Below are 27,347 nucleotides of genomic sequence, written 5' to 3'. Positions count from 1 at the left end.
TTCTTTCAGGTGGTGCAAACTCCAGCTTTCCCAGATGGGGAGAAAAGCACCTTTGTGAAACTGACATCAATCCAAACCCAGGCAAGGTACAGCAAAACTCAACTTACTGGTGGGCTGCAAGCTTTTCCGTTAGAAATGTAAGCTGGTGAAAGGGTTAAAAGTGAAAAGAGGGCAATTCAAAACCAACTTCTCTTTCTCTGAAATACTGGACGGGCTCAGACGTTTTTCATGCCGAGCCAATGCCTTGCTTGGTGCAACACTCCAACCTGATTAAGGGTGCTGGAGATCTCAAAAAGGATGCCACGATTTTGTGACTTTTTGTTGTTGTTGACCTTAATAAAGGTATTTTTGCAACTGTCGACTTTTTGAGTGATATGCCAGGCATCTTCACAGATAAAATATTCTGTACTTCCTTCAGGGAGAGGCTCCCTAGGAAGTCTCCGGTCTCGGTGCTGACAAGGGCTGAAGTCCTGCTTAGTTTTAAAAATGTTAATGGCATTCCAAGTCTCCAAAGCAGTTGCCTCCAATTTTCACTTGTTACACTGAGACGATGGAAAGCTTGCGCTACAGTCCAGTTATTGAGAAACTGAGACTCGTAATGCGTTTCCCCTGGCCTCAGATTATTGAAATGCACACAGCATCTGATGAAGCAGCCTGTAGCCCCCTGAGTTAATTAGCCATAGCATATTTGCCAGTCTTTTGAAAAAGGTGCTTTTAAAAAAAGGACTCTAGTCCATTTTGATCCAGGAAACTGCATCTTTCCCAGAAAATGTAACTACGCCGCCCTTGGGGACCTTATGGAAATGAGCTTTCCTGGAAACAGCCATGAGAAAGCTGTACTTTTCTGCAGTTATATAAAATGGCAATAAACTGAGAAGGAAGAAGGCTCATTGCAGCATTTTCCCACAGCCTGGAAGAGCGGAGAAAGAAATGCCTAGCTTTAAAAAGCAGCTGCATATTAACAGGCATTTAAGCCAGAACTTACACTCGCTTCCTAACAGCTGGGACTGATGGAGGTTGCAGTCCAACAACTGAGGCAGCATGAAGGTTGTTTCAATTATTTAAAGTAGGGTGGCCCCCAACCTCTGAGTCCACCTACCCCCTTGATGAGCTTGCCACTGACCCCAACCCAACTTCTTAGGAATGTAAATGAGACAAAGTCAAGGAATATTAAAGGCAGCTTCCTTTTATGCCTTTGCATCTTTGTGGGGGAGTGAAAGAGGGGTGTTAGAATTGAGACACTGTAAAAAAAAAAAGGTTAAAAAGTGAAACTCTGCACCTCTAGGTCCCATTGACTGTGTGTGTGTCTGTATGTGTGTGTGTGTGTGTGTGTGTGTGTGTGTGAGAGAGAGAGAGAGAGAGAGAGAGAGAGAGAGAGAGAGAGAGAGATGGGGGGGGGAAGAGAGGGAGTGAATATTCACCACTTCGGGAACCCTGGTTTAAATAAATGTCTACACACTAAGTATTAATGCCCTGAGATTGGTGTTGGTAGGATTTTTGCCAAACCTACAGAGACCCTTTAAACAATCTGAAAAAGAAGCACAGAGTCAACAAGGCAAAGATATCAAGGTTTGCAAATCTGGCACACTTACCTAAGGGCTTACTCTCAGGCTGCTGCTCCAGCACTCGAAAAGCACTGTACTTGTCTCCATAATCTATTGTGGGTATAATAATTTTTTTTTTTGAAAAAGGAAAATTCAGTCACAATATAGTTAAATTAATTAAGGCTGGAATAAAACACACACACACACATCATCATCATCATCACAAGTTAAAAATTGGCATGTTAAAGTGTTTGCGTGACTGTCTTTAGATCAGCCGCTAAAGAAAGAATTCTTTCTGAGATGTGTTCTTGGGCACTTCTTGAGAGAAATCAGTTGCTTGCTCCTTTACTTTTCCTGGCGATCAACATGCCCCTCCCTCCACCCTTTGTTTCCCAATCCTACCTTGCAGCCTAGGCATTTTGTAGGAGCAGTTGGAAGCAGGGATTATGCTGCTCAGGAATCTCAAGGGAAGGGTCATATTTCAGCGGCAGAGAATCTGCTTTACATGCAAAAGTTCTTCTGTTCCATGCTCAGCCTCTCCAGGTAAGGCTGGGAAAGACCCAGGTCAGAAACTCTGGAGAGCTGCTGCCAGCCAGGGCAGACAATACTGAGCCAGACGGGCCAATGTTCTGACTCAATGTAAGGCTGCTCCCTAAGTAATTGAGTCCCACTGTGCTCAGTTGCGGCTTATTCTCAGTTATTCCATGCTCTCTCCAAAGGGCTGTCCGCTCTAGTTTAAAGAGGAAGAGCAGGAGGGGCCTTAAAGTTGCCCATCAACAGTTAGTACCCGGATAAGACTCAGCAGGCACAGAGTCTAAGTTCTTCATCACATCGCTAAGCAATAGGGCCCATTTCAATTTTAGTCACCGTGTCTCCATTTGCATCTTTGCATATCAATCAGCAAGTGCAGGTTTTGTGCAAACCGGTGTCCTCCGTACAACAATCAATATTCCTTGCACATAGAAATCAAGGATTTCAAGGGCAAGGGCTTTAGCTTAGTGTTTATTACAGTTATAGCCTACCTTTCCTCCAAGGAGCTTAAGGCGGTGTACAAAGCTCCCCCCCCCCCCAATTTCATCCTCACAACAACCCTGTGAGGTAGGCTAAGCTGAGAGGCCCAAAGGTCACCCAGTGGGAATCTGAACCCTCGTCTGCTGGGTCCTAGACCAGCACTTTGACCACGACATCACACTGGATGCAGATTTACACCAAGGTTATCTGTATATCCCACCTCTCCTCTAAGGAGCTCAAGGTGGCCTACATGGATCTCACTCTCTCCATACAGTGGTGCCTCGCAAGACGAAATTAATTCGTTCCGCAAGTCTCTTCGTCTTGCGAGTTTTTCGTCTTGCGATGCACGGTTTCCCATAGGAATGCATTGAAAATCAATTAATGCGTTCCTATGGAAACCGCCTTCAGACCAGGTCCGGGGACAGTCTGTCTCCGGACCTCTTCTGAAGGCTGGGGGAGGGGGGGACAAGGGCTTTTCTTCCCACCCCCAGCATTTTAAAAAACCCCGGGACAGCGGAGGACTTCTCCGCTGTCCGGGGCGATTTAAAAGCCCCTGGGAAGGCAGGCAGGGGGGACAAAGACTTTCGCCCCCCGCCTGCCTTCAGAAGGTGTTCCCGCCCCGCCGCCCGGCTTCGGAGCATCGTTCCGAAGCCCTGCGGCGGCGGGAGGAGGCGTTCCCGCCCCACCGCCCAGCTTCGGAGGAGGTCCGAGGACAGTGGGGAAGACGCGCTGCGCTTCCCCGCTGTCCCGGATATTTCCCTATGGGCTGTCGTCTTGCGAAGCAAGCCCATAGGGAAATTCGTCTTGCGAAGCGCCTCCAAAACGGAAAACCCTTTCGTCTAGCGGGTTTTCCGTCTTGCGAGGCGTTTGTCTTGCGAGGTACCACTGTATTAGCATCACACACGACAGCTTCACGCTTGGATCTGGTGCATGAGGAGGGAAAGGTAAACCTGGTAAATGGGGATAGGCAGGGCCGGCCCACCCATGAGGTCAGGGAAGGTGGCTGCCTCAAGCGCAGCAGACCCCAGTGTCGCTCTTTCTTCCCCCCTTGTTCCTGATGTACATCTCCATTCACCACTCCTTCCCTGGTGGGGACCGGGGCAAGGGGCTACATTTTTTTGTTCGCCTCGGGCACCAAAATGTCTTGGGCCACCCATGGGAAAAGGAGAAATGTTCTCAGCACCTCCACAACCCTTCCTAGACGAGTGATCAACCCATTAAAGGTCATAACAAAGAGGAGTGCACCAATACGTTAGACAGCTGCTTTTTTTTTACCTCCAAGCGAAGCTGTGCTTTCTGCAGCCTTGTCGGTGGCAATCCCTTTGAAAACGGCGTACTTATCCACAGCGGGCGGCACCTTCGCGCCGGAGAGCGGGATCAGCATCGGAGGGGCGCTGCATAAAAAAGCAAGGGAAGGGGAAAATGTGAGGAGAGGGCTGGGCACAAAGGGCCTTGCTCCTGCAGAGACCGGCTCAGTTGTCAGAGAAGACGTTCTCAAGCTTTGCATTAGGGTGGAAAGGGAGTCAAAGGATGGGAGAGATCTTAACGCAAGAACAGCTTCTGGTGGCCTGAGAGGGCACTTCGGCTTGTGGCAGAGCACAGGGTAGGACTTCTACAGCAATGGGGGAGAAACCTCAGACTCTCCAGGTCTCTCTATCTGGCTCTCAGAACTCTCCCAGGCCTGAACTCTCCCTGGCCCCCCGCTTCACATTTGAACCGAGATAATGCCTCTTACCAGTAGGGAGGGAGGATAGATGGGGTGGGGGGGTGGGGTGTCAACTAGCCTACTGTAATATTTACATCCTTTGCCCCTCCCACTTTTGCCTCTGGCCCCGCCTACCACTGGCATGTGACCTCCCAGGAAGCAGGTCCAGAAGGCAATGTTCCCTACCCCCATTCAAGGGTGAAGAAAACCACACACACACACACACACACACACACATATACGCACTGCTGAAATTTATGCCGCAAGATTTCCCAACGATATTTTTAGGGTAAGAGAGGGAAGAAAAAAAATCAGTAACAAGCTGCGTGGTGTTCCCCCACCCCTTTACCACCTACATAGATTTTGCTCTGAATTGACAGTCCCTATCTTAAGCCGAAAATCATTCGTTTGAGTTTAAAAGGGAGGGCAGAGCAATTAGATGGGCACAAAAAAAAATCCAGGCGAAAAGGAAGAGGATGGAGATTTCTGGCCCACCCAGGACCTGTATTCTTGCATCCTTTTCTCACATACCTGTTCCCTCTGTCATCCACCACCACCCCTGCTCATTTTGGATAAATCCACCATTTCCTCTCTTATCTTTATTTATTTGAACAATTTATATACAGCTTAATGACAACCATCTCTAAGTGGTGTACAAGAACCCACAACACAGATAGATAAAAATCAATCAAAACTATAAAATCAGACTTTAATTAAAATGCCTGCTGGAATAAAAAAAAATCTCTTTTGTAGGCACTGTAAGTTCAACAGGGAGGGTGGAAGGCAATGTACAAAATTCAATAGAAACAGCTAAAAAGCAGTTAAATACACACTGATCTAGTTGATTAAGCATCCAAACACTGCAGCTCCCATGCAGATCTCTGTTTTGTTGTGGTGGGAAAAAGCAAAGCCACCCTGGATTAGCTTCACCACACGACTCACATATTTTATCTCCCTGCTGACAGCTTGGAACAGCATCCTCGACATTAAAACAACTCATGCTTTTGTTTAACCTCAAATCCACGCCACCAAATCGAAAATATGGATTTCTGTGGGATTCACAGATATAGGGGTTTTGTTTTGTTTTTGGAAAAAAATGGACTGGGAGCAAGACACTTTCAAATAAATCTCCTTATCAGTGGCCTACAAGCTGAGTGGTTCACAGATGCATGCTAATGGGGACCCATGAAGCCTGCAGAAGGGGGAAGAGAGAGGGACTACACAAATAAAGAGAGCAAGAGGTAACATTTATGGAAATCTTATGCAAGTTCACACCGGGAATCTAGCAGGATGCTGTATGGCAAGTCTAATCACCAGCTGTCTGTAGAGCTGGAGACTTCCCCCCACCCCTCCACCCTCCAAAAGTAAGTCTTTCAAACAATTAGACCAGCATATTAGACTGCAAACGATTACGCCACTCCAGAGGGGAGGTGCAGTCACACGGGACAGAGACGCAGGTGAGGCTTTTCCAGGAAAAACAACCTCTCCCTTCCACAGCTACATATCTGCTGACTCACACTCCAATTAGACCGTCACGGGAGGACATTTCCTGTGCCAAAGATGAATGGCTGCAATGCATTCTACATATTTATATGTAGCGGCTAGAAAGTGTAAGAGGAAAAGTAATATGCAATAAAAAGAAGGCTAGAATGGCTAAGTCGTAATTACCGTGTTTATGGTATATGTCATTATACTGTGTTAAACATAATTACTGTTACTTATTGCAGTAAGATCAGCAATTCATTTCAATGCAAGATACAGTGAAGAAAACAGGGAGCTGTCTTATATCAAGTCCGACCATGGCTCCACCTACACTGACAGGCAGCTGCTCTCCAGGTTTGTCTCCCAGTCCTAATTGGAGATGCTAGAGATTGACCCTGGGACACTTGGCAGTGCAAAATAGATGCTCTACTACTGAGCCACAGACCTTCCCTGGTGGGGGGCAAAGCAAGATTCCAGTCATCACGGTTCTGAATTATACCTGCTCTCCAAGGTTTCAAATGGGTTTTTCCCCCTGGCCTTACCTGGAGATGCTCGGGATTGAACCTGGGACGTTTTGCCTCCCAATGCACATGATCACTGAGCTATAATCGTTCCCCATTTACAACAGAACTAAACAATGGCTCTCCTACAAAGCTTGGGCATGAGTGGCCTAAAACGTAACTGGATCCGATTTAGAATGAGGCATGGACATAGTCCTGTTTCTATGCCTCCTAAGTGGGAAGATGTGAAAAGCTATTTTTGTTTGTTTTTGACACACAAGTATACACACACTTGCCAGCAAAAACCCCTACAGTAAAAGTACGTTTTAGAAATCCTCTACCTGCTCTGCTGCTGTGCTGCACACGCCTTGCTTGATCCAGACACTTCTCCCTGGAAATCTGTAAAGGTGTCATCAAGCCCCCCAGACTTAGAAGCGTCCTGGAAATCTTGGAAGTCGTCGTCATCCTGTTTGGCTGCCTAGATTAATATGAAATCATAAAGTCCCCTTTCAGGGTGAGAGCAATCTTATACCTAGCTGCTTTGAATTCTTTAAAACTAACACTACTATGCTATCTATTTTGTTATTTATTTTGTTATTTATTGGCTACTCCTAAAGTTCCCAGGAGGCTTCCAATAGCAGAGATGCACACTTTTCCTTCTCTCCCATTAAAACCAGAAGCATGCTTTGTTCCTGCACCCCAGAAGATTTGCTTTCATAGTGCACAGGAGAAAGAAGTGTTCCAGGCGATGATGGCGCCGGGTCAGGTCTCCACTGAGTCTCTGCTGTGTAAGTAGGAGCTCTAATTATCAAATTACTCTGATAAAAAGGCTCAGCCTATGAAAATAACTGCCAACTTTTATCAGTAAAAGACTCCGGGAACTGTCGGGTGGACTTTCAAATCTCCCCTCCTTTTTGAAGCTACTTACATCAACTTTGAACTCCCCCCTTGCAAAGCCCTTAAAACTGTGGGCTGGATAAAGTAGCCCTATTTATTTCTGAGTCCGAGCATGGTACAGTGGTACCTCGGGCTACATATGCTTCAGGTTACATACGCTTCAGGTTACAGACGCCGCTAACCCAGAAATATTACCTCAGGTTAAGAACTTTGCTTCAGTATGAGAACAGAAATTGTGCTCCGGTAGTGCGGCAGCAGCAGGAGGCCCCACTAGCTAAAGTGGTGGTTCAGGTTAAGAACAGTTTCAGGTTAAGAACGGACCTCCAGAACGAATTAAGTACTTAACCAGAGGTACCACTGTACTTACAAGACAATGTTGCAAAGAACTGGGGATATCACCCACAGAACCTGTAACAACTGCCCCAAAGAAAAAACAGGCCAAAATTTCAACATACTTTCAACCCAAGGCTAATGAAGCAAATAATCCAGGAAACCTCCATGCCCATGAGTGGTCTGTTGACCACACCTGGATTGGAAGGAGAACGAAGCGTCGGCTCCCAGAGGAGGGTGTTTGCAGAGCTTCTGCATAAGTCACTGTTCAAAGCACAGCTCTTTCCCATGTCAGTGACTCATGCAGAGAGTCCTTCCAAGGAGTACAGAATCATAGAACCATAAAGTTGGAAGGGACCATAAGAGTCATCTAGGCCAACCCCCTGCAATGCAGGAATCTTTTGCCCAGCAAGGGGCTCGAACCCACAGCCCTGAGATTAAGAGTCTCGCACTCTACTGACTGAGCTATCCCAGCTAGCAGTAATTCTGCTGCATGTCTGCATCAAGAGTGACTGGGTGATCCTACCGCACTGCATACAGATGCACAGCAGAGGCAAACTGTGGTTAAACATAGCTGCATAAAACCCATTGAAATGAATGGACATTATTAATTCATTTACTGAAACGCATTTATAAACTGCTTACTTTTTTAAAAAAAAATATCTAAGTTTTAAAAAACAAACAACATATTGTTAGAACATTAAACAAAAATAAAACAGAAGTATTTAAAAACAACCACCACAGGGCTGTATTCGACTAAGTTTCACTCAGAACTGACCCCTTGAAAGGAAAGAACCTAAGTCAATAGTACAGTGGTACCTCAGTTCTTGAACATCTCCGTTGACAAACATTTCAGAACCCGAACGCCAAAAACCTGGAAGTAAATGCTTCCATTTTCGAATGCACCTCGGAAGTCAAATGGCTTCCGCTGCGTGTTTTTTCAATTTTCTCAACTGAATTTGCAGACAGCCCTTTGCGCCTCAGTTTTCGAACGTTTCGGAACTCAAACGGTCTTTCGGAATGGATTACGTTTGAGAACCGAGCTACCATTGTATCCTTTAACTTCAATGTGCCTACTCTGAGTAGGACCACCGACTACAACCCAATAAAATTTAAAAGAAAAGATGCATTTAAACACAATGAAAGCCATATAAAAACACCGTAATTTATATGGGTTCTAAGCTGCCTTGCATACAGTCATGCGGAGAAACGGCATGCAGATTAAAAATGAAGCACAAATACTTCAAAAATGAAAGCAAACAAACAGGATGTGAGAACAGCAAGTGAGCATTAAAAGACAGAGACATGTTCACGCTCTGTTGCTTAAATATTGGCTGGAAAGGACAAGTTCTTGCTTAAATCCACTTCAAGAAGGCTTCTCGCTTATTGCATGGCATACGCGGCACTGACCTGGCTTGGGGGGTAAGGCGGCATGAACCCGCTGGGCGCCGGCGCTGAAGGTCCCGCCACTGGTGCAGCCATGTTGATCCCCACCACGGCGGGCGCCATACTAAGAGGCATGGAGACGGGAGGCCCCGGAGGCATCATGGGCTGCTGGCTCACCGTAACAGGGATTGCCATCGGGAGCCCACTCAGTGTAGGGAGCGGGGCAGAGGGGAACTGGTTCAAACCGTCGGGGCTCATAGCCGGAAGGCCTCTCTGTAAGTGAAAAGAGGGGGCAGGGAAAGCATTAATAGACAGCAGCACTGTTTTTATAAGGCGCTATTAGAATGCGAAGCTAAAGATGAACAAGTAATATCTTCAATAATACACTGAGCAATGGATATTGGTCACAATATAGTGGTACTTTGGGTTAAGTACTTAATTCGTTCCGGAGGTCCATTCTTAACCTGAAACTGTTCTTAACCTGAAGCACCACTTTAGCTAATGGGGCCTCCTGCTGCTGCCGTGCCGCCGGAGCACGATTTCTGTTCTCATCCTGAAGCAAAGTTCTTAACCTGAGGTACTATTTCTGGGTTAGCAGAGTCTGTAACCTGAAGCGTATGTAACCCGAGGTACCACTGTATTGAAATGTCGGCATGGGAGCGGTTGTGGAACACAGAATTAAAGTTTACATCAAGTTATGGTTTGAGGGGGAAATTTGTGAAAATGATTTAAAGCAAAACTAGCAAAAATGCATAAATCGAAATCAAGTATTTGTTGGAAAGTTAAAAATAAGGGAGGTATTTTTTCCCATGTGTGGTGGACTTGCAATAAGGTAAAAGCCTACTGAGAGATGGTATGTAATGAATTGAAAAAAATGTTTGCAATAACCTCAATTAAGAAACCAGAGGCTGGGGGGGGGGGGAATTATGGGATTGGAGTTACCTAGACAATATAAAAAATTATTTATGTATGTGACCACTGCTGCTCAAATGATTTCTCCAACTCTACTGAAATGATACAGGACTTTGTGTAATTTTCCACCAATGCCTGGGGGCGAAGCAACCCATTTGGAGACCGGCACATCACTGTAGCAAAGGGGGTGCAGAATCTGGCCAGTTTCTTGGATGCAGGATCGCTACAAGCTCTGTACCACAGCACGTCTTTTCCCGCTTTGCTAAGAAGAGGTGCACAGAACCCACTCAAAAGATGTGAGCTGACCTTCCCCCAGCTTTGCCTCTCAGTGTTTAGTCGCTCCTACCTGAGTTACGGCTATCATCGCCAGAACGGTATACAGCTCTTCTTTCGTAAGCTTCCCAGGAGTGGTGCGATTGGCCAAGGCCCATATTTGCCCCAGCGTCTCCCTGGGAAGTCCAGAAGACATCAGGATGGGATAAAGTTTGCCAGTGTCTATTCCAGTGGGCGTCATAGTGGTTTCTAGAATTTTCTTGTACAGATCTGCAAAGAAAAAAGCCAGCCAAAAAAAGAAGTAGTTCGCATAATCAGGAGTTGCCAACATGTAAGAACCCAAATTAGAGACAAGATGAACTTGGACACCATCAAATGCCAACCCTCCAGCTCCACTGTGGAGCTGGACAGCAAACAGAGCATGTACAGAACTCTACATGGAATAATAATAATAATAATAATAATAATAATAATAGTAATTTGTACCCCGCCCATCTGGCTGGGTTTCCCCAGCCACTCTGGGTGGCTTCCAACAAAGATTAAAAATACATTAAAATGTCACACATTAAAAACTTCCCTAAACAGGGCTGCCTTCAGATGTCTTCTAAATGCCAGGTAGTTGTTTATCTCTTTGACATCTGAAGGGAGGGTGTTCATTAGGGCGGGTGCCGCTACCAAGAAGGCCCTCTGCCTGGTGCCCTGTAGCTTTGCTTCTCGCAGTGAGGGAACCACCACAAGGCCCTCGGCACTGGACCTCAGTGTCTGGGCAGAACAATTCAGCGACATGTGTGATTTCGTGTGGCCTAGCGGTTAGAGTGTCAGGCTGAAACCTGGGTTCAAATCTCTACTCAGCCCTACAAAAGCCCACTGTGACCCCTTGGACCAGCCTTAGCTACTTCACAGGGTTGTTGTGAGAATAAAATGGCAGGGTGGGGAGCGGAAGAGAACAGACCACCTGAATGAAGCTTATAGACCCTTTTCTAAATGTTTTCAGAAGGTTTTCAGTAGTTTTTTTACATGTATTAGCTATGTTCCTACTTTAAATGGTAGTGTTTTAACATTTTGATGCTCCCAGACTCCTTTGGGAGAAGGGTGGTATAAAAATCCAATAAATAAAATAAAATAAAAGTGAGACGCCCTTAGCAAGCCCAGTTTAAAATCTAGTGTTCCCTACTAAGCACTTAGCACAGACTCTATATACCAGTCCCCTCACCTGCAGAAAGGGCAAATCATCTTAAGAAATAAGCTGGTTTAATTACAAGTCATCCAGAATGGGACGTGAGCTTGCATCACCTTTTCTAATACCTTCAAAGGCTATTCCTGCTCAGTTTCATCATTGCCATTAATATTACCTGGAACTAAATTATCATTGTAAATCCAGGGAGGCATCAGTTGCTGGATTGGATCCTGGGAAGGGAAGACTCCGACACCTAAAAGGCACACGCACGAAAGGAAAACTATATTTAGGAAATATCTGCAGCGAAATGACTCATCTGGAACACTTCCGTCATCTTATTTCAAAGGAGGAATCGCCTCTCTTGCAAGCAGTCCGGAATAAAATGGCACGCTCAAAGAAATGAAGGAAGAGACTCTCCTTCTGAACACAAATCAAGCTTTAAACACTCTGTATATGCAACAGAGCCTCTCTACACAGAGCTCTTGGGAAGCATTTCTAGGACTGTTGGAATTTAAAAAAATTAATGCAATTCAGCTGAGCCCTGGCGGGACCAAGGACCAGCTGAGCGCTGGCAAGGAGACCAGCCTTCTGAATCGAGGCCAATGACAGGCAGAGATAGAGCCAATGGCAGGTGAAGTCACCTGCTGACTTGTTGTAAGTAAGAAGGGAGGAAGACGGGGGCTGTCTGAGGTTGGTGGGGCAGAGTCCCATTTGCCCTTTTGGATAAGCCTCCATGGCAACTAGGCGGGGCTTTTCTATTTCTACAAATCGCCATAGTAAGAGCAATAGCTTTCCTTAGCCATACTAAGATTTCTCCTGAAGAGGAGTGGAGGGGTAATGTTCTGGCCAGAGAAGTCAAAACACACACCTGGCCCTCGGAGCCTCCACTCCTGCAGCTGCAGAGTGCCAACTTCTGCAAACGCCTCTCCTTGGGAATCAAATAGAACTGAAGAGGCTGCTTGAGTGATGCCAGCAGCAAATACTTGTATGGCCATCATCGTGGTGGTGGTGGAATCTAGCATCTGCAAAGAGCGATGGCCATAGAGTCCATCTCAAGTTCATTCCACACCACTGCCACTTCGTTTTATGCCTGTTCTTTAAGCAGGCAAAACCCTTCTTAATTTGCAGAGTCCGTTAAGTGCTATCACTGCTGTTAGAAGAGAGGCCACCTGAACAGCAATCCAGGCGGTGCGCAGAGAACTAAACGGAGAAGCGGAAATACTGGGACAGTTAATAATGGGTTCTATTGCTCAAATTACGTTTGTGTGAATTATTATAGAACATAGGCAGAGTCTGTCTAGCTCAGTATTGTCTGCACTGACTGGCAGCGGCTCCCCAGGGTTTCAGAAGGGGGTCTTTCTACTTGAGCTGCTGGGGGTTGAACCAGGGACATTCTGCACATGCTGCAGCACTGAGCTACATCTCTCCCCTTAATATTCCACTCCTCCTGGTGCTGCATTTAGTAGGAAGACAGCGAGCTGCCTTATACCAAGTCATATTGTTGGTCTGCTTAGCCCTGTGTTGTCTACACTGACTGGCAGCTGCTCTCCAGGGTTTCAGTCAGTGGGTATTCCCAGTCCTATCTGGAGATGCCAGGGACTGAACCTGGAACCTTCTGCATGCAAAAGCAGAAGCTCCACAACTGACCTATGTCCCTTCTCCTATTACCTCCCCTTAAGTCCACACCATCCATCAACTTCATTCATGGTATTGGGATGCGTTTGTTGCTGTTTGAGGAGATGAGGTGTTTATTTTCCCCCCACTCCACAAGGTAAATGACAGCTAAAGACAAGAATCAGAAGAAAGCATGCATGATTGGAAGAACTTTTTTTCTGCAGGATCAAATCTTATTCAAAGAAGCTTGTTAGGTTTTGACCCTTACAGGTTACAAAGTTTGAAAAACAGAAGCAGAACTTGCGGACGTCACATGTTAAGTCAGGAGAATCGGCGCTTCGCTGTTATTATTCAAGCAGGGGTTCAGAGCAAAATCACCCGGCATTCGTGTTAAAGAGGTTAGCATGTTCAAGCAGCACTGGAGCGTAAGCTCTGCAAGACACAGATATGCTCACCACGCTCTTGGGCTGACAGGTTTTGTTCTGAAGCCTTGTTTGCCTTTGGACCGGGGCTGCCACTCGGGAGCGCCCCTGCGGGCTGCCAGTTACTGGCCCCTAACCTGGGATCAGGGCCATTTGCAGCTGGAGCTGAGGCACTGAGCTCAGCGTCAGGAGTTTTATGTTGGGTTTGTGCCTGCCCAAATTCACTCAACCCACAGGGTGGCAGGGGCTTCTCTTCCAAGGGAGGGCCTGGACAGATAAAAGGAGGAATTGTTGGCACTTGGTTAAATCTCAAGTTTGGAACTCCACCCCAATCCACACACAAAACACACCCGCCTCCACACACAAAAGGAGCTGTCGAGGTGCGGAAACAAGAATGGATGAGCAGCCCCACATTTACCCAAGGCTGGTGCAGGTGTCATGTCTTCCTATATGTCATTTTATTCCTTTTCAACCAGCTCTCAACATTCCATGGCTACTGAGCATGTTCAGGCCTCATTCAGTTTCTTGGGAGGGGGAGTTGCCCCTAAGGTGTATTTCAACCCACTCCCTCCCCCAAAAAACTAGAGGTTCTCTTGAGCATGCCGATACCTCCCTCTTCTTTCCAATAGCTCCATTTTAGCTTCGTATCTGTCGGCACTCACCACATGAGTTTGACACTAGAGGGAGTGATTATTATTTTTTAGACGTTATGTATGTAAGTCACGGCTCAAGAGGCATTCCTTCCTGTGACAAAAGAGGGGAGAATACCTCTTCTAAGAAAGCACCTGCCACTATGGATTTAGAAGTACTAACTTTCAAATTCTGCTGCCCAGTTAATTGGGGGTGGGTACCTCTTAAATCGGGACGCGGGTGGCGCTGTGGGTTAAACCACAGAGCCTAGGACTTGCTGATCAGAAGGTCGGCGGTTCAAATCCCCGTGACGGGGTGAGCTCCCGTTGCTCGGTCCCTGCTCCTGCCAATCTAGCAGTTCGAAAGCACGTCAAAGTGCAAGTAGATAAATAGGTACTGCTCTGGCAGGAAGGTAAGCAGTGTTTCCGTGTGCTGCTCTGGTTTGCCAGAAGCGGCTTAGTCATGCTGGCCACATGACTCGGAAGCTGTACGCCGGCTCCCTCGGCCAATAAAGCGAGATGAGTGCTGCAACCCCAGAGTCGGCCACGACTGGACCTAATGGTCAGGGGTCCCTTTACCTTTACCTCTTAAATCAATCAAAATATTTTTAAGCAACCTAGTAATACAACACCATGCATATTTGCTAGACACATGTTCCACTGCATGTAACAGGGCTTACTCCAGAGGAAGTGTGCTCAGGATCACAGCCTAAATGTTGCAGCTCTAAGTCAAATCACTTGTTTTTGATTAGATGGAATTTACCAAGCACAGTTCCCATATTCAGAGCTGCTGGATTTTGTACCCCACCCCTCCCAAACACCAAACATATGGTATGTTACCTGTTTTCTGAGTGTTTTGTGAAGCTGGAGAAGCAGAGAAATAAGGAACCTGCCCCCTGGGGCCGTGAAAGATGGAGGACACTGGAATCTGGGCTGGAGGGAGAGACTGGGCCACAACCTTCTCTGAAAGCCGTTGCCCAGCCTGGGAGGAAGGATGGCAAGACTGAAAAGGCTGGGAAGAGGTGGGAGGCACGAATGTCGGGGCGTTTTCGACAGGCCCCTGTATAAAGTCACTAAACTCGTCATCGTCAAGAAAGGCAGAGGTTTGGGAGACAGACACAGTAGAATGGGATGGCGTGGGATGATCTGCAAAATGGAATGAACACACACACATACGTACACACAAAATGGAAACCAATGAGGAAAACAAGTCTTTTTGCTAAGGATAATAAATAAATATAGAGAGAGGGAGGGAGGGAGAGAAATGGCCATTTCTAATGAAGGCAGAACGGGGTTGCTGGCAATGCTGACTCCATGCCAAGCAGTACTGCTCAGCGTTTCGTAAACTGCTGCGCTGAGGAACATTGCTGCATTGAGGAGGTCCTCCTGAGAGTTCCCCTGCCCTCAGACGTTCAGGTGGTGGTGGTCCAGGAGAGTGTATTGTCTGTGGCAGCCCCTAAGTTGTGGAACCCACCTCCCCTTCAAAGGGCGTCTGGCAACTTCACTATACAGTCATACCTTGGTTGTCGAACGGAATCCATTCCGGAAGTCCGTTCGACTTCCAAAAACATTCAACAACCAAGGTACGGCTTCCAATCGGCTGCAGGAGCTTCCTGCATTCAATCGGAAGCTGCGTCGGACGTTCAACTTCCAAAGAACATTCGCAAACAGGAACACTCACTTCTGGGTTTGTGGCGTTCGGGAGTCAAAACGTTTGCGTCGCAAGGCATTCAAGATCCAAGGTACGACTGTATAGGTTTTACCGTTATGTTGAAGATGCACCTTTTTATCCTGGGATTTGCCACCTAAGACGCATGTTGTTAGTACCCATCCTAATCTTGTGACTAAGTTTTAAAGCTGCTGCATTTGTCCTGTGAAGGTGTATGGAATGGAGGCAGTAGTGACTGACGCTCCTTGGGACTGGCAGGGTGGAAGGCAGAGAGTCCAGCAGTAGGTGGAGCCAATTAATTCTGGTTCCCTTCCCCTCTCAAAAAACAAAACAACAACAAAAAACAAAAAACAAAACAACAACAAAAAACAACCTTCTCCCTGTTGAGTTTTATATGGGTGTTGCTATGATCCTGTCACAGTTAAGCATCCTTCAGTCCTGCTGATTTCAAAAGGAGAGGTTGAATCAGTGGGATTTATAAGTGCTTAACTCTGGTTTCAGTATGTCCTTAATGTATTAACAAATGAAGAAACGAATAAAATTATTATCAACTAGAGAGATGCTAAATGGTTTTTATGAAGCTGCACCTCATTATCTTAGCCCTGCCCTGGTGGCCTGCGGAGGTTTCTAGACTACATATCCTGTTGTTGTTGTTGTTGTTGTTAATTTATTTATACCCTGCCCCTTTTTCCCTGACAGGACTCAAGATGGCTTACAAATAAAAATAGGAACCGCTAAAAATATAGAAAAAGCAATTATGCATTGACAAAATTTCAACTATATGCATGTATTAAATCTATTTAAATCACACAAATAATTAAAATACAAAGAGCACGAGACCAGCCCTCTCATTAAAAGGAGTTGGTTTCCAAAAGCTTCTTGGAACAGGAAGGTGTCCACCTGCCAGTGAAAGGGCAACAAGGAGAGAATCAGTCTCTCTCGCTAGGGAGAGAGTTCCAAAGTCTGGGAGCAGCTGCCAAAAAGGCCCTCTCCCACGTCCCCACCAAGTGTGCCTGTGAGAGCGGCAGGACCAAGTGTCATCCCTGGGCATTGGCCATGCTGGCTGGGACAACACTAGGAGAGCACCAGCTCAGGGGTTTTCATTCTCCGCATCTCCGATGAAAAACGTAATACCTGAGTTTTTAGGATGTGATGTCGGCGTGGGGTGCAGCTTCGCATCTCTGGAAAACCCATCCAGGTTCCCTTTAATAGCTTCCAGTGCATCGTCTCTGCTCTTCTCACCCATCTAAAACAGAGACATTAGAGCGTAACAAAAAGATGGCCAAAGGCCCCTCTAGCCAGTGGCCAATTAGTTGCCCCAAAGAAAAGCCTGCAAACAGGACCCGAGTGCGAGAGCCCTCTCCCCTCCTGCGGTTTGCAGCAACTGGCATTCAGAAGCACCCTGCCTGACAGTGAAGACATGACCCGTGGTGAAACTCTTAAAGGCATGTGGAAAATATGTTTTAAACACTTTTTCTTCCCCTAACAAAAGGCAGTTTTGCATCTCAGTGGCAACCTTTATCAAGAGGCCAACCGAAACAGTCAAACTAAACCAGTTTTTTGTCCGGGAGAAGTTTATCATTTCATATCTTGCTTTTTGTTCAGCCTTGTACATTTCAATGCTCTGCACTGTTTCATTAAAAGGTTACATTTTCTATCAGCTGTGCTCATTTTCCCAGCTCAAGAGAAAGTATGTTAATTAATTTAAAATCTGACAGGGTGCTGCTGAAAACACCCCTTGTCAACAGACCTTTGGCTTCACGCTGCTTAAAAGCCGTAGCTTTTGTTTCTGTTCTTCAAACTGGCGCCTTTTTCTTTCCTCTTCGAAAAACTTTTGCTGGTGTTCATATCGTTTCCTGCAACGAGATTCAAGCCATGCCATTATTTTTTTTAAAAAAAGGATTATTATTTAGGCCATATGTTTCACCACTATTTATTTTCCTGCTTTCTGCAGCTGAGTATTACATTTCTTAAACCAGAGGTAGGGAAACCTCCTCCACCTGAGGGCCACATTCCCTTCTGTGCAATCTTCTGAGGGCCATGTGCCCTTGGTGGGCAGGGCCAGAAGTAAAAGTGGGTGGAGCAACCCATGTAAATTTTACCTTTGTGTCCTAGGCTAGTTTCTATACGCACTGACATGACCCTTCCTCTTCTCTATCTAGGCAAGCAAGAGACACTGTTCAAAGACAACACCAGCCAAGTAAGCACACCAATGGGGGGCTGCAACTGACCCAGGCTTGCCTTAGGACAAAGTAACACTGCCCAAGACCCAATCTTGTTCGAGGCACTCTTAATCTCCAAATTCAGATGTGATCTTCACAGCTGCCTGGCTGAAATGGGTTCTCATGATAATGCTCCTTGCTTGCTTGGAAGGAGAAGGGTGTTTGTGTGCGTTTAGAATCCTATGGTTTCTGAAAAGTTGGAATGTAGCCTCCTGTACAAAGGTCAGTCATCTCCTTTGCTCCACCCACTTTTGCCACTGGCTCCACCCACCACTGGTATATCAGCCCCATATGGTTGCCCACAAGGGAATGTTCTTCTTGGGCTATAAAGGCACCCCGCCCCTAGTATAAGGCCCCTAACGACCCTTCTCATCTCCATCCCAACACTTGGGGGGGACAGCTAAGCGTCACTTACTGTTGCTCTTCCACAAACTGCTTCCGCATGTCCTGGGTGTACTGAGGAGCTGCTGGGCGCATTCCTAAGAAGGGAGCCTGCCCCATGTATGACATCCCAGCCGCTGGCATCGGGCCCAGATTCATGCCACCCTGGGAAGCAAATGAAACATATGGCATTCAATTATTTAATGTTAAAAATAAAAAAACCACCTTGCTAAGAGCAAGAAACATTGGGGGAAGCCAACCCAGGAATCTGGGAAAGGGATGCAGCTCAGTGAGAAAACACCTGCATTGCGTGCAGAAAATTTCTGGTCCAATCTGCAATGGCCACAGGACCTGCTGCAACAAAACACTGCAATGTGGAGGGTTCCTGCTTTACGGGAGTTCCAACCAGCCATGCACACTTCCAACACAGCTCGTCCCATTCCATCCATCTCCCATTTCAACTTTCTGTCACCACTGAGCATGCTTTGCCCTCGTTGCCCTATAGCATGCTTCCCCCAAGATTCTGCGCTCTCATTGGGGCTCGCTGCGTAAAGAGTTCCTCATCCCCTCCCCGTAACACCCGAGACACAAATAGGATGCTTGGTGGTGGCAGAGTGCCGGCACCAGCAGTTGACAAGGTGGGGCACTGACCCAAGGGCCACAGGGGCTTGAAAGGGCACCTCACCAGCCCAACCTGGCTGCACTGCTGTTCACCAAATGCTCTGTCTCTTTTTCTTTTTTCTTTAGCAGCAAGCTCATTTCTGAATAAGGGCTCAGCTCACCCATGGTGGCTGCCCTAGCAGTGTCTGAGTAGGACTATAAATTTACAGGCTGGGGCATTGCATTTGAGTCACTTTAAGATGGCAGGAGGCCACAAAGGATAGCAGCCAAGCTTCGCTCCCATTCAAAAGGGCTCCCACCTGCCACAGCTTCGGCACGCCTGGGGGCAGGCAGTGAGCATGTGGCCCCATCCCAAATGCCAAGGGCCCCCCAAAGTCTGACACTGGTTGTACTCAGGTGATATTTGGAGAAGCCTCACAGGGTGGCTTTGGTGCAAGAGCAAGGATACGAATTAAAATATTTTATTTATGAGAAAGAAGCTTAGGAAGGGGAAGCCTGCCGGGCCGCTGCCTTCGGTTTCTCGCATAAATCAGCAAACTCCACTCCTCCTGATACAGATCAAAGCCCAAGAGCTTCCTGTTGACTAAGCACAAGTCTCAAACCTGCATGGTCATTGTTCCAGGAGGCATCTGAGAACCGTAATTCATTCCAATCATGCCCTGCATGTTGGGCTGCATGACCGACACCATCGAGAAGCCTTGCTGTTGCATGGGAATCATACCTACACCAAGGCATGAAAGGTTGGGTTAGGATTCCCTGTTAGATCTAAATTTTATTAATCCACAACTACAAGCATAGACCACCGTCTGGCCCAACCATTATTTCAATATTATTAATCAACCGATTATTTTTATTGATTATTTAATGTCTAAACCGCTTAATATATTAAAAAATATATCTAAGCAGTGTACATAAAAACTGAAAACAACAGCAAATTAAAGAAAATATTACAAAAATACATCTACATAAAAATGTTACATTAATACAAAGTGATATGAATATTAATTCATTTTCCTTTGGACACACCCTCCCTCTCAGCCTCTGGGTTCTCTACCAGGGTCCGAACAAACTTTCAGCTCACCCACAAAAGTCTCACAATGAGAAGAACTCCTGGAAACAGCAGGTGCCAGTCTCTCACTCTAGACTTGCTTTTTATGGGCAAACCCAGGGTGGATGGTACTTCCTCAGGCTGCCTACAACTGTGTCCCATTCAGCTGCGCTCACACACCCAGTTCCAGGTACAGCAGTTTGTTGAGTTTCTCAGGGTGGGCAAGGGGGCCCCCCTCCACTCATAGCTCTTTCTTCCCCTACTGTCTCCTCCTCCTCCTCCTCCTCCTCCTCCTCCTCCTTTACTGTCCCATGGCAGGGCTTGGTTAAGGAGTTGGGGATGGGCTGCAAGATCACATACTCCTTCTGGGGATGGCTCCAGATTTAGGGGGGAGGCCCTGGACACAGTGCCTTCCAGCAGGTCCCCTTCTTCTGCCACCGGACCTAACATATGGTGGCTGTGGGTAGCTCCAATCAATGCCAGGTTGCTGGGGCTAGCTGCCATTTTTAATTTCACACATTCCCATTGAGGCAGGGTCGTTCTTGGCACATTGTGGGAAAGTGGAGTGGCAGGCAGACCCAAGCCGCCCAGGGCAGGTATCAGAGGTGGGATCTGCCCCAAGTCTGCCAGGCAAGGATGCCATCCCGGGATCCCTTCCTCCAGCTCTTCCCCTCTCTGCAAGTCTTAGTCACGATTAAGGGCTACATCATTACAAGCCTTGATAATGGTTAATGTAACTGGGGCTTCCATTAGGAAGAGCTCTGAAGCCAACTAATGAGAATTGACCTTGGTCAATGGCAGCACCGGCATATTCCTTAAGAACAGTTAACACCTCTAGGGAAAGCACCTGAAATGTAACTCTGATTTAAGAGATGTATTTGCACCAGTCCGGCATTGCCAGGTGTCCTGGTGTCTCCCCAAGGAAGCCTTGGAGCTCCACTTCTATGGAAGAGGAACCTACAAATTTTTTTTACCCCAAGTTTCAACACCCTCATCTTGAGCATCACATCTCACATATTAGGAAGAGTCAGATTTTTTTTAAAAAAACAACAACTCTGAGAGATATATTTAACACTTGTAGTTTTGAACCTCGTTCAGTTCTAGCAAAGAGTCCTCCAGATGGTGTCAATTTCCCATCAGCCCTGGAAAGCTTGGGCCCAGGGATGATGGGAACTGGAGTCCAGGAACATCTTGGAAGGCTGCAGGTCCCCCTTTCCTGAGTAATAACATACCTTGCCTTCCCCTCCCATTAAAGTTTGAACTTTTACGTACCCTGAGGACCAAGACCACCCGCAACAGGAAACATGAAGCTGAAACAGAAAGTGGTAAAAATCGTGAGTCTTCCATTTTGAGTAATAGTGCAAGCTCTAATGCAAAGCATTGCCTCAACTGTTTGGGGGTCAAGTTGGTAAATGAATTGTGGCAGGCAGCTCTCTCCTGTGTTGGAGCTGTCTGCAAACAGAGCAGTTTAGTGGAATTTCCTTTCTGTCCATCAGGACAAGTCACAATCCAGATTCGAAGCTAGGTTTCGTTCTCATTTCCACATTCATGTTCTATGAAAAGCAGTTTGTTTTACTGTTTCATTCCATAAAATGGAATTAGAGTAAAGAACTTTTAAAACAATAATAAAAGCATTTTACTCTCATTACATTTTATGGAACAGAACAGTAAAACACGCATACATATACAGCAGTATTCATCCAGGTATGAAAGAGGCATTGAGGGCAAATTCCAGCCAGGCAAAAGTGCTCTGGGCATGAAGGAGGACTACATATGAGTGCGACTTGGGGAGAGTTCTGAGGGCCAGAGAGAGAGGCCTGCAGGGCCACATTCAGCCCCCGAGCTTGAGGTTCCTCCTGCTCCTGCTTGAAAAGCACGGTAATGTAAGAAGAGTCACGACAGATGAGGTCCGTTTAGCCCAGCAGTCCGGTTCCCACAATGGCCAAACCCAAAGAACCTGGATGCTCCTAAGCAGGACTTGAAAGAACGAAATCTGCCTCTTCCACTACTGCAACTCCTCAGTATTCAGAGGCTGAGGGCTACTCACAGCTGCTGAATAAGGAGGGGAAAAGTGGCCATTTAACACAGGCACACACCCTTTTTAATCTCCCTTTCACAAGGGACCATAACAAGCCCATTAAGTTGGGTTGATGCATCTTCCGTTTCAAGGAGTGTCTCAAGGAGATGTACCTGTGCATTTGGAGAGTCTGGTGGACGGATGTGATCCTGTTCCACTACAGGCAACTCCAGATTTGCACGGGGGTTGCATTCCGGGTCATCACATGCAACTGCGAAGCCCACATAAGCCTGCCCTACCCTGTTCCGCCCCTTTTCCTGCCACTTCCGTGTTCACAGTGATGCAGGCATGCACAGTCCCACGTGCTTTGAACATGCACAACACAGTCGTTGCCTGTATACCATTTTTTGCAGAGCCGCCTTGCATGGGGAGTCAAGAGGGCCGGAAGCAAGTCTTGCGATTGTGGTTTGAATTTTGAAATTGTGAAATGAATTGTTCGTTAGCAGTTTTAACTTCACAGGATCAGCTTGGAGTTCTGTAAGATATCCCAATATGTTGGGGGGACGGGGACCACTGCCTCACAGTAAAGGCTTCCAGGGGACCAGCCCTTGCAAACCCATGGTGCTCTTCAACAGGAAGGCTTCCTCTTCAAGCAGCCCCCCCAGGTCTCTCTTTGTGGCCCTTGGGAACCACTCTAAGCTCTTTTTCAGCCATCCCTCCGCACCCCAGGGCCACAGCCTTCACCAGTCCTGCTTTGCACTCTCCTTGAGTGTTTTGCTTGGCTGGAAGGTGTCCTTGAACTCTGATAATGCTTCTGATAATGCTCTGATAGTGCCTGGATGCAAGACAGAACTAGCCTACTACAGTGGTACCTTGGGTTACAGACGCTTCAGGTTACATACGCTTCAGGTTACACTCCACGAACCCAGAAATATTACCTCGGGTTAAGAACTTTGCTTCAGGATGAGAACAGAAATCGTGCAGCAGCGGCGCAGCAGCAGCGGGCGGCCCCATTAGCTAAAGTGGTGCTTCAAGTTAAGAACAGACCTCCAGAACAAATTAAGTTCTTAACCCGAGGTACCACTGTATACCAAAGTAAGATTCAGATTCATTTCTCTGCTCACGTTTGCATCTGGCCCTCTCCACCCCTGGCATGCGGCCCCCAGAAGGTTGCTCAGAATGGAGCGTGGCCCTCCATCTGAAAGCGCTTTACTACCTCTGTGTTAAAGTCCCAAGACAGTCTCTCCTGCCCTTAAAAACCAGCAGGTGCACACTGCTAAGAACAAAAGAATAAGGGCATTTGATGAACGCTTGCATTAATCATAAGGAACCCGCCACTGAGGTCAACATGCCCAGTTTCAATCCACTTCTTGCTCAAACTGGTGCTAATTCAAACCTACATGTCACGTTTAAACTCCCCTGCGGGAGTCACACATCTGCATCAGCGCTCCACACCCATCCTTCTGTGTCAGGATCCTACCGCAAAAGAGGAGGGAGGGGGAGAAGGGGCAAAACCATGACTTGATCTGAGGGGCTCGTTGCCATTCCACACAGCAAGCAAAGAAAGGCCGAATCATTAAACATGCATGGCTTTCCAGAGAAGCAGTGACTTATTTATAAGCAGCTACAAAGGCGAAAACACACTCCTGCTAATTAGAGTCAGAGAGAAAAGAAGACACAAGACCAACATTTTCTCTGATGCTAAATCAGGAAGGGCCGTAGCTCAGTGGTGGAACATTTGCTTGGTATGCAGAAGCTTCCAGATTCAATCCCTGGCATCTCAAGGTAGGGCTGGGAGGAATCCCTGCCCGAAACCGTGGAGTGCCACTGCCAGTCAGTGTAGACAATACTGAGATAGATGGACCAATGGTCTGATTTAGCAGAGGGCAGCATCCTACGTTTGCTTATTTATAAAATATATTTATATACCGCCAGTGTATATAGGGACATTTTGCATCTGGCTTTCAACCACTTTCGACCATCTAGGGATCATTAGATCTGGACTGTTTTCACACACTAATATCCCAACCTGTAGAATTCTATCAGTTATATTTTATCTGCACCATCAGAATGAATTCTCAAATCCACACATTCAACTGGAAGAGATACATCAGTAGCTCTGGTAAGAAGAAGAAATATTAACTTGAGTGGGTAATAAACCCAACATTCTCTAAAGCCAACAGAACCTTTTACTTGTTCACCTACACATAACTGCCTGTCCCAGGGCAAGCTGAACTCCCAAAGGAATGTTCGTAGGCTCCAAGAATTATGCCTCTTTGAAGTTGGTGGAATTTTAAGCAGCCTAGCCACTCACAGCACAGCAGCCATATTCTCTCTGGGAGAGTGGCTAACCGATATTGGGACTGCAATCCAAATCCTCAATCCACCAAGCTGGTTTAAAAATAAATAAAACTGGGAAGAGGGATGGACTGATAAAGCACTCTCAGCATCTCAGCCTTCCACTTGCTTTACATTAATCTCCCTCAAGTGCTGCACCAACCATACCCCATAACAAGAAAACGCTTAGCCTATACCCAACACACTTTTATCAATTAGATAAAGCCATACACTTATGTAAATAAAAACAGAGAAGTATCTGCCCCAAGAAGCTATCTAAAATAGACAATGGGGAAGGTGGACAGGAATGTCATACCTTTGTAACCTGTAGTTTAACCTCTTTTCAAGGAATATTGGTAGCAGAGGGGCTTGGGTTTGACTGAGCACAGGAGATTCTAAAATCGCTCGCCACCTTCCTCAAAGTTAGTATTTGCCCCGTAGGGAAAAAATACTGGCAGCCATAAGATACCTGTATGTTTTGCTTGCATGGGGCAAAAAGCAGTTTTACAACACAACTTTTAACAGGGAAATGGCTCCAGGGTTAGAAGAAAGGGTTACATTCTCCCCTACCCAGCCCTGCAGTTATGATTGAAATTGCTCAGCCACTGCTATTAATAACTTTTAAAAATAATGGTAGCCCCTGATCGCGGCTGAGGATGCAACTCAATTAGACATGGGAACTTCAAGTCTAACCTATCTCATATGGTTGTTGTTCAGGTGGGGGTGGGAAGCATACCCTGTGGGAAGAGATAAACTAATGTATAAGTAAGTGACATTACTGCGCTAAGGGTTCCAAGCATCCATTAAAATTACACAGGAGGGAAAAAGAATTATTAATAGAAAAAGGACTCCAGAAGAACTATACCCTGTCCTAAAACAAACCCAAGTTGTGTTCCTCCGCCTTGAAATTAAACATAAGTTTTTAAAAAATAAATTAAGAATTGAAATAATAAATTCCTGAAACCCAACCTTGAGCATTTCTCCCCCACTTAAAAAAAGTGGAGTTAGTGGAATTCTGTACTTGTTATCCAAAAATGTAAACTTTAAAAAATAATAATGGAATCCTCACCCATTCTCTCTCTCAGTTTTATATAATTGATGGGGAGAACCTGTTTTTCTCATCTATCTATAATTTACTAGGGGGAGGAATCTCACATTTTCTCTCTCTCTAATTCTCTCTTTCTAATTTAATAATAAATAAACTGATGAATGTTAAATGCCTAATAGACAGATATCTGCCCAATCTTTACATTCAGCCAGAAGGGCAACAATGAACGCATGATGTTCACCTTACTTCTAGAAGAAATAGGGCACTCACAGGGTAAGCCTAACCATGTCTACTTAGAAGTAAGTTCTACTGAATTCTGTGGGGCTTACCCCCAGATAAGTGAGATTAGTATATCAATGTGTCTTGCAGCACCTACTGATTAATTAAATTTCCGTACCGTCCTTAATCCTAGATTATGGGACTTCTGACCTAGTATTATTAACCAGAAGCCTCAATATTTTGTTTTGAGTACCTGCTTAAAGACCCTGGGGTTGCAAGCAGACCTCTTACCCATGTGAAGCTCAGTCAATTGGTTAGCAACCATTCACTGACCTTATGTTAAATACTGGGTGTGAAATACCTCTAATGCTGTTATGTTAAGGATCACCAACCAGATAAGGTATATAAGCCCATACAACACCTTCTTAGGTATCCATCAGAATGGCTTTACAGTATCTTAAGATGGCGAAAGATCCCCCTGCCCCAACCATTATCCATAACTATCTGAGAAAGCAGATTAAGTACACACACATTATGTGTACTGTATGCTACTGTATACTATGTGTGTGTTGCCTGTTGTAGGTTTGTGTGTTGCCTTTGCTGAGCAAGACTCCACCCAATCAATCACATTTAAAGCATCTGAAAGAAAATATTTACGATAGCATAGGCAAGCAGCTAACATACAGGCTGCGCATTGCCACTTTGCCTATACGTACAAATACTAATATCTATAGCCTGTGCACTATATAGATAGATACACACACATATAAACGCACTCCTTTGGATGGAAGGGCGGGCTCTAAATTGAAGTAACCATGATGTACGTGTTAGGTATGATGTAGGTGCCTATCTTCTCCTTCCTCCTATGTATTCTCCTACATATTTAGGTTTAATTGGTGCGGAGTGGGGAATATCCCCTCCTCCAAAGGCTTTAAAAGTCGCCCCAGGGAGCCGGAATAATCCGAGATGCCAAAGTCACCTGAGAAGCGGCGCGCCTCCCTTCCCGCCTCCCCTCCGGCCGCGGGATCCCCTCCTACCTGGCAGGCCCGGGGCTTCCTCCGGCGCCACCTGCTGCTCCCGGAGGCGGCCCGGCGGTGCCCGGCAGAGGAGCGGCGGCGGCGGCCGAGGAGGTGCTGAGGGAACCGCCGCCGCCGGCTCCCTGGCCCGGCCGCAGCGCCATCTTGCTGCCCGGCGACTGAGGCAGGAGCCCGAAGCAGGGCCTCCCTCTCGGGCTCCTGTCAGCTGGGCCGCCGCCGCCACTTCCGGGGCAGAGCCTCCTCGCCTCGCCCCCGCCAGGCCCGGCCCACCGACTGGGCAGCGCCCGCCTCGAGGGGCGGGAAGGAGCGGGGTCTAGCCGCCCTCTTCTCTGCCCCCCCCACAAAGTGGGGAAGTGAGGGGTCTTGTGAGGCGTAGGGAGAGTCACCCTATAGAGAGGGGTGGGTGGCCGCTCTAGGTGCCCTCCAGGTATAGGGCAGGATGGAGGCTGCTATTCATCCTAGAGGTCTCTCCATCCCCACCCGCTCTTCTTTACCAATAATTAAGATTTATTACTAGTCTTTTCATCATCATTACCTGTTTCCGTTTGCCTAAGCTGCCCTGAGACCCCCCTCCCCCGGGCGGGGGGGGGGAAGGAGGGGTATAAATAAATATACTTTTTAACCGCCTTCTCTGCAGTCACCTCAAGGCGCACACACTAAAGATAAGTTTTAACACATGCCCCCAAAAGCACTGACGATACATTAAAGAGTAAAACAAACTACAGTCAGTACCTGTAGGATCTTGATTTATATGCATATGTCAGTCAATACTCAGCACTGTATCTTCAGAAAGATGTATGCTTGTGTTTTTTCTAGCTGTAGACCTAAAGCTCTTTGTAATCTATATAAAGATTAGAGATCTAACA

General features: G+C 46.6%; 1 protein-coding gene and 1 long non-coding RNA gene across 8 annotated transcripts in view; both read right to left on the bottom strand.

Moving 5' to 3' along the window:
* SYNRG (synergin gamma) overlaps nucleotides 1–26,640 on the bottom strand; it is a 56,450-nt gene extending 29,810 nt beyond the window's left edge. For 2 of the 7 annotated variants that reach the window (XM_081172855.1, XM_081172857.1), the window contains exons 1-14: nucleotides 26,482–26,639; nucleotides 21,096–21,133; nucleotides 19,378–19,496; nucleotides 18,189–18,319; nucleotides 17,302–17,407; nucleotides 16,686–16,797; nucleotides 14,723–15,028; nucleotides 13,287–13,520; nucleotides 11,393–11,470; nucleotides 10,114–10,310; nucleotides 8,880–9,128; nucleotides 6,584–6,720; nucleotides 3,831–3,949; nucleotides 1,593–1,655 (exon numbers count right to left, since the gene is read on the bottom strand). In XM_081172855.1, the coding sequence (XP_081028981.1) occupies nucleotides 1,593–1,655; nucleotides 3,831–3,949; nucleotides 6,584–6,720; nucleotides 8,880–9,128; nucleotides 10,114–10,310; nucleotides 11,393–11,470; nucleotides 13,287–13,520; nucleotides 14,723–15,028; nucleotides 16,686–16,797; nucleotides 17,302–17,407; nucleotides 18,189–18,319; nucleotides 19,378–19,496; nucleotides 21,096–21,133; nucleotides 26,482–26,624 (2,032 nt within the window). In that variant the 5' untranslated portion in view covers nucleotides 26,625–26,639. Of the gene's footprint in view, nucleotides 1–1,592; nucleotides 1,656–3,830; nucleotides 3,950–6,583; nucleotides 6,721–8,879; nucleotides 9,129–10,113; nucleotides 10,311–11,392; nucleotides 11,471–13,286; nucleotides 13,521–14,722; nucleotides 15,029–16,685; nucleotides 16,798–17,301; nucleotides 17,408–18,188; nucleotides 18,320–19,377; nucleotides 19,497–21,095; nucleotides 21,134–26,481 lie in introns of all 7 variants that reach the window. The other 5 variants (XM_081172860.1, XM_081172861.1, XM_081172856.1 and 2 more) reach the window with 4 other exon arrangements.
* On the bottom strand, nucleotides 2,395–3,818 carry LOC308574939. The gene is made up of 2 exons (XR_014002651.1): nucleotides 3,439–3,818; nucleotides 2,395–2,819 (listed from the first exon to the last, which is right to left on the bottom strand). It is a non-coding gene; the product is annotated as an uncharacterized lncRNA (long non-coding RNA).
* Nucleotides 26,641–27,347: the final 707 nt, after the last annotated feature.

The sequence above is a fragment of the Podarcis bocagei genome, assembly GCF_964188305.1.
Source record: "Podarcis bocagei genome assembly, chromosome: 15".
NCBI lineage: Eukaryota > Metazoa > Chordata > Lepidosauria > Squamata > Lacertidae > Podarcis > Podarcis bocagei.
Note: the sequence above shows the minus strand (reverse complement) of the source record. Positions and strands in the feature narration are given on the sequence as shown.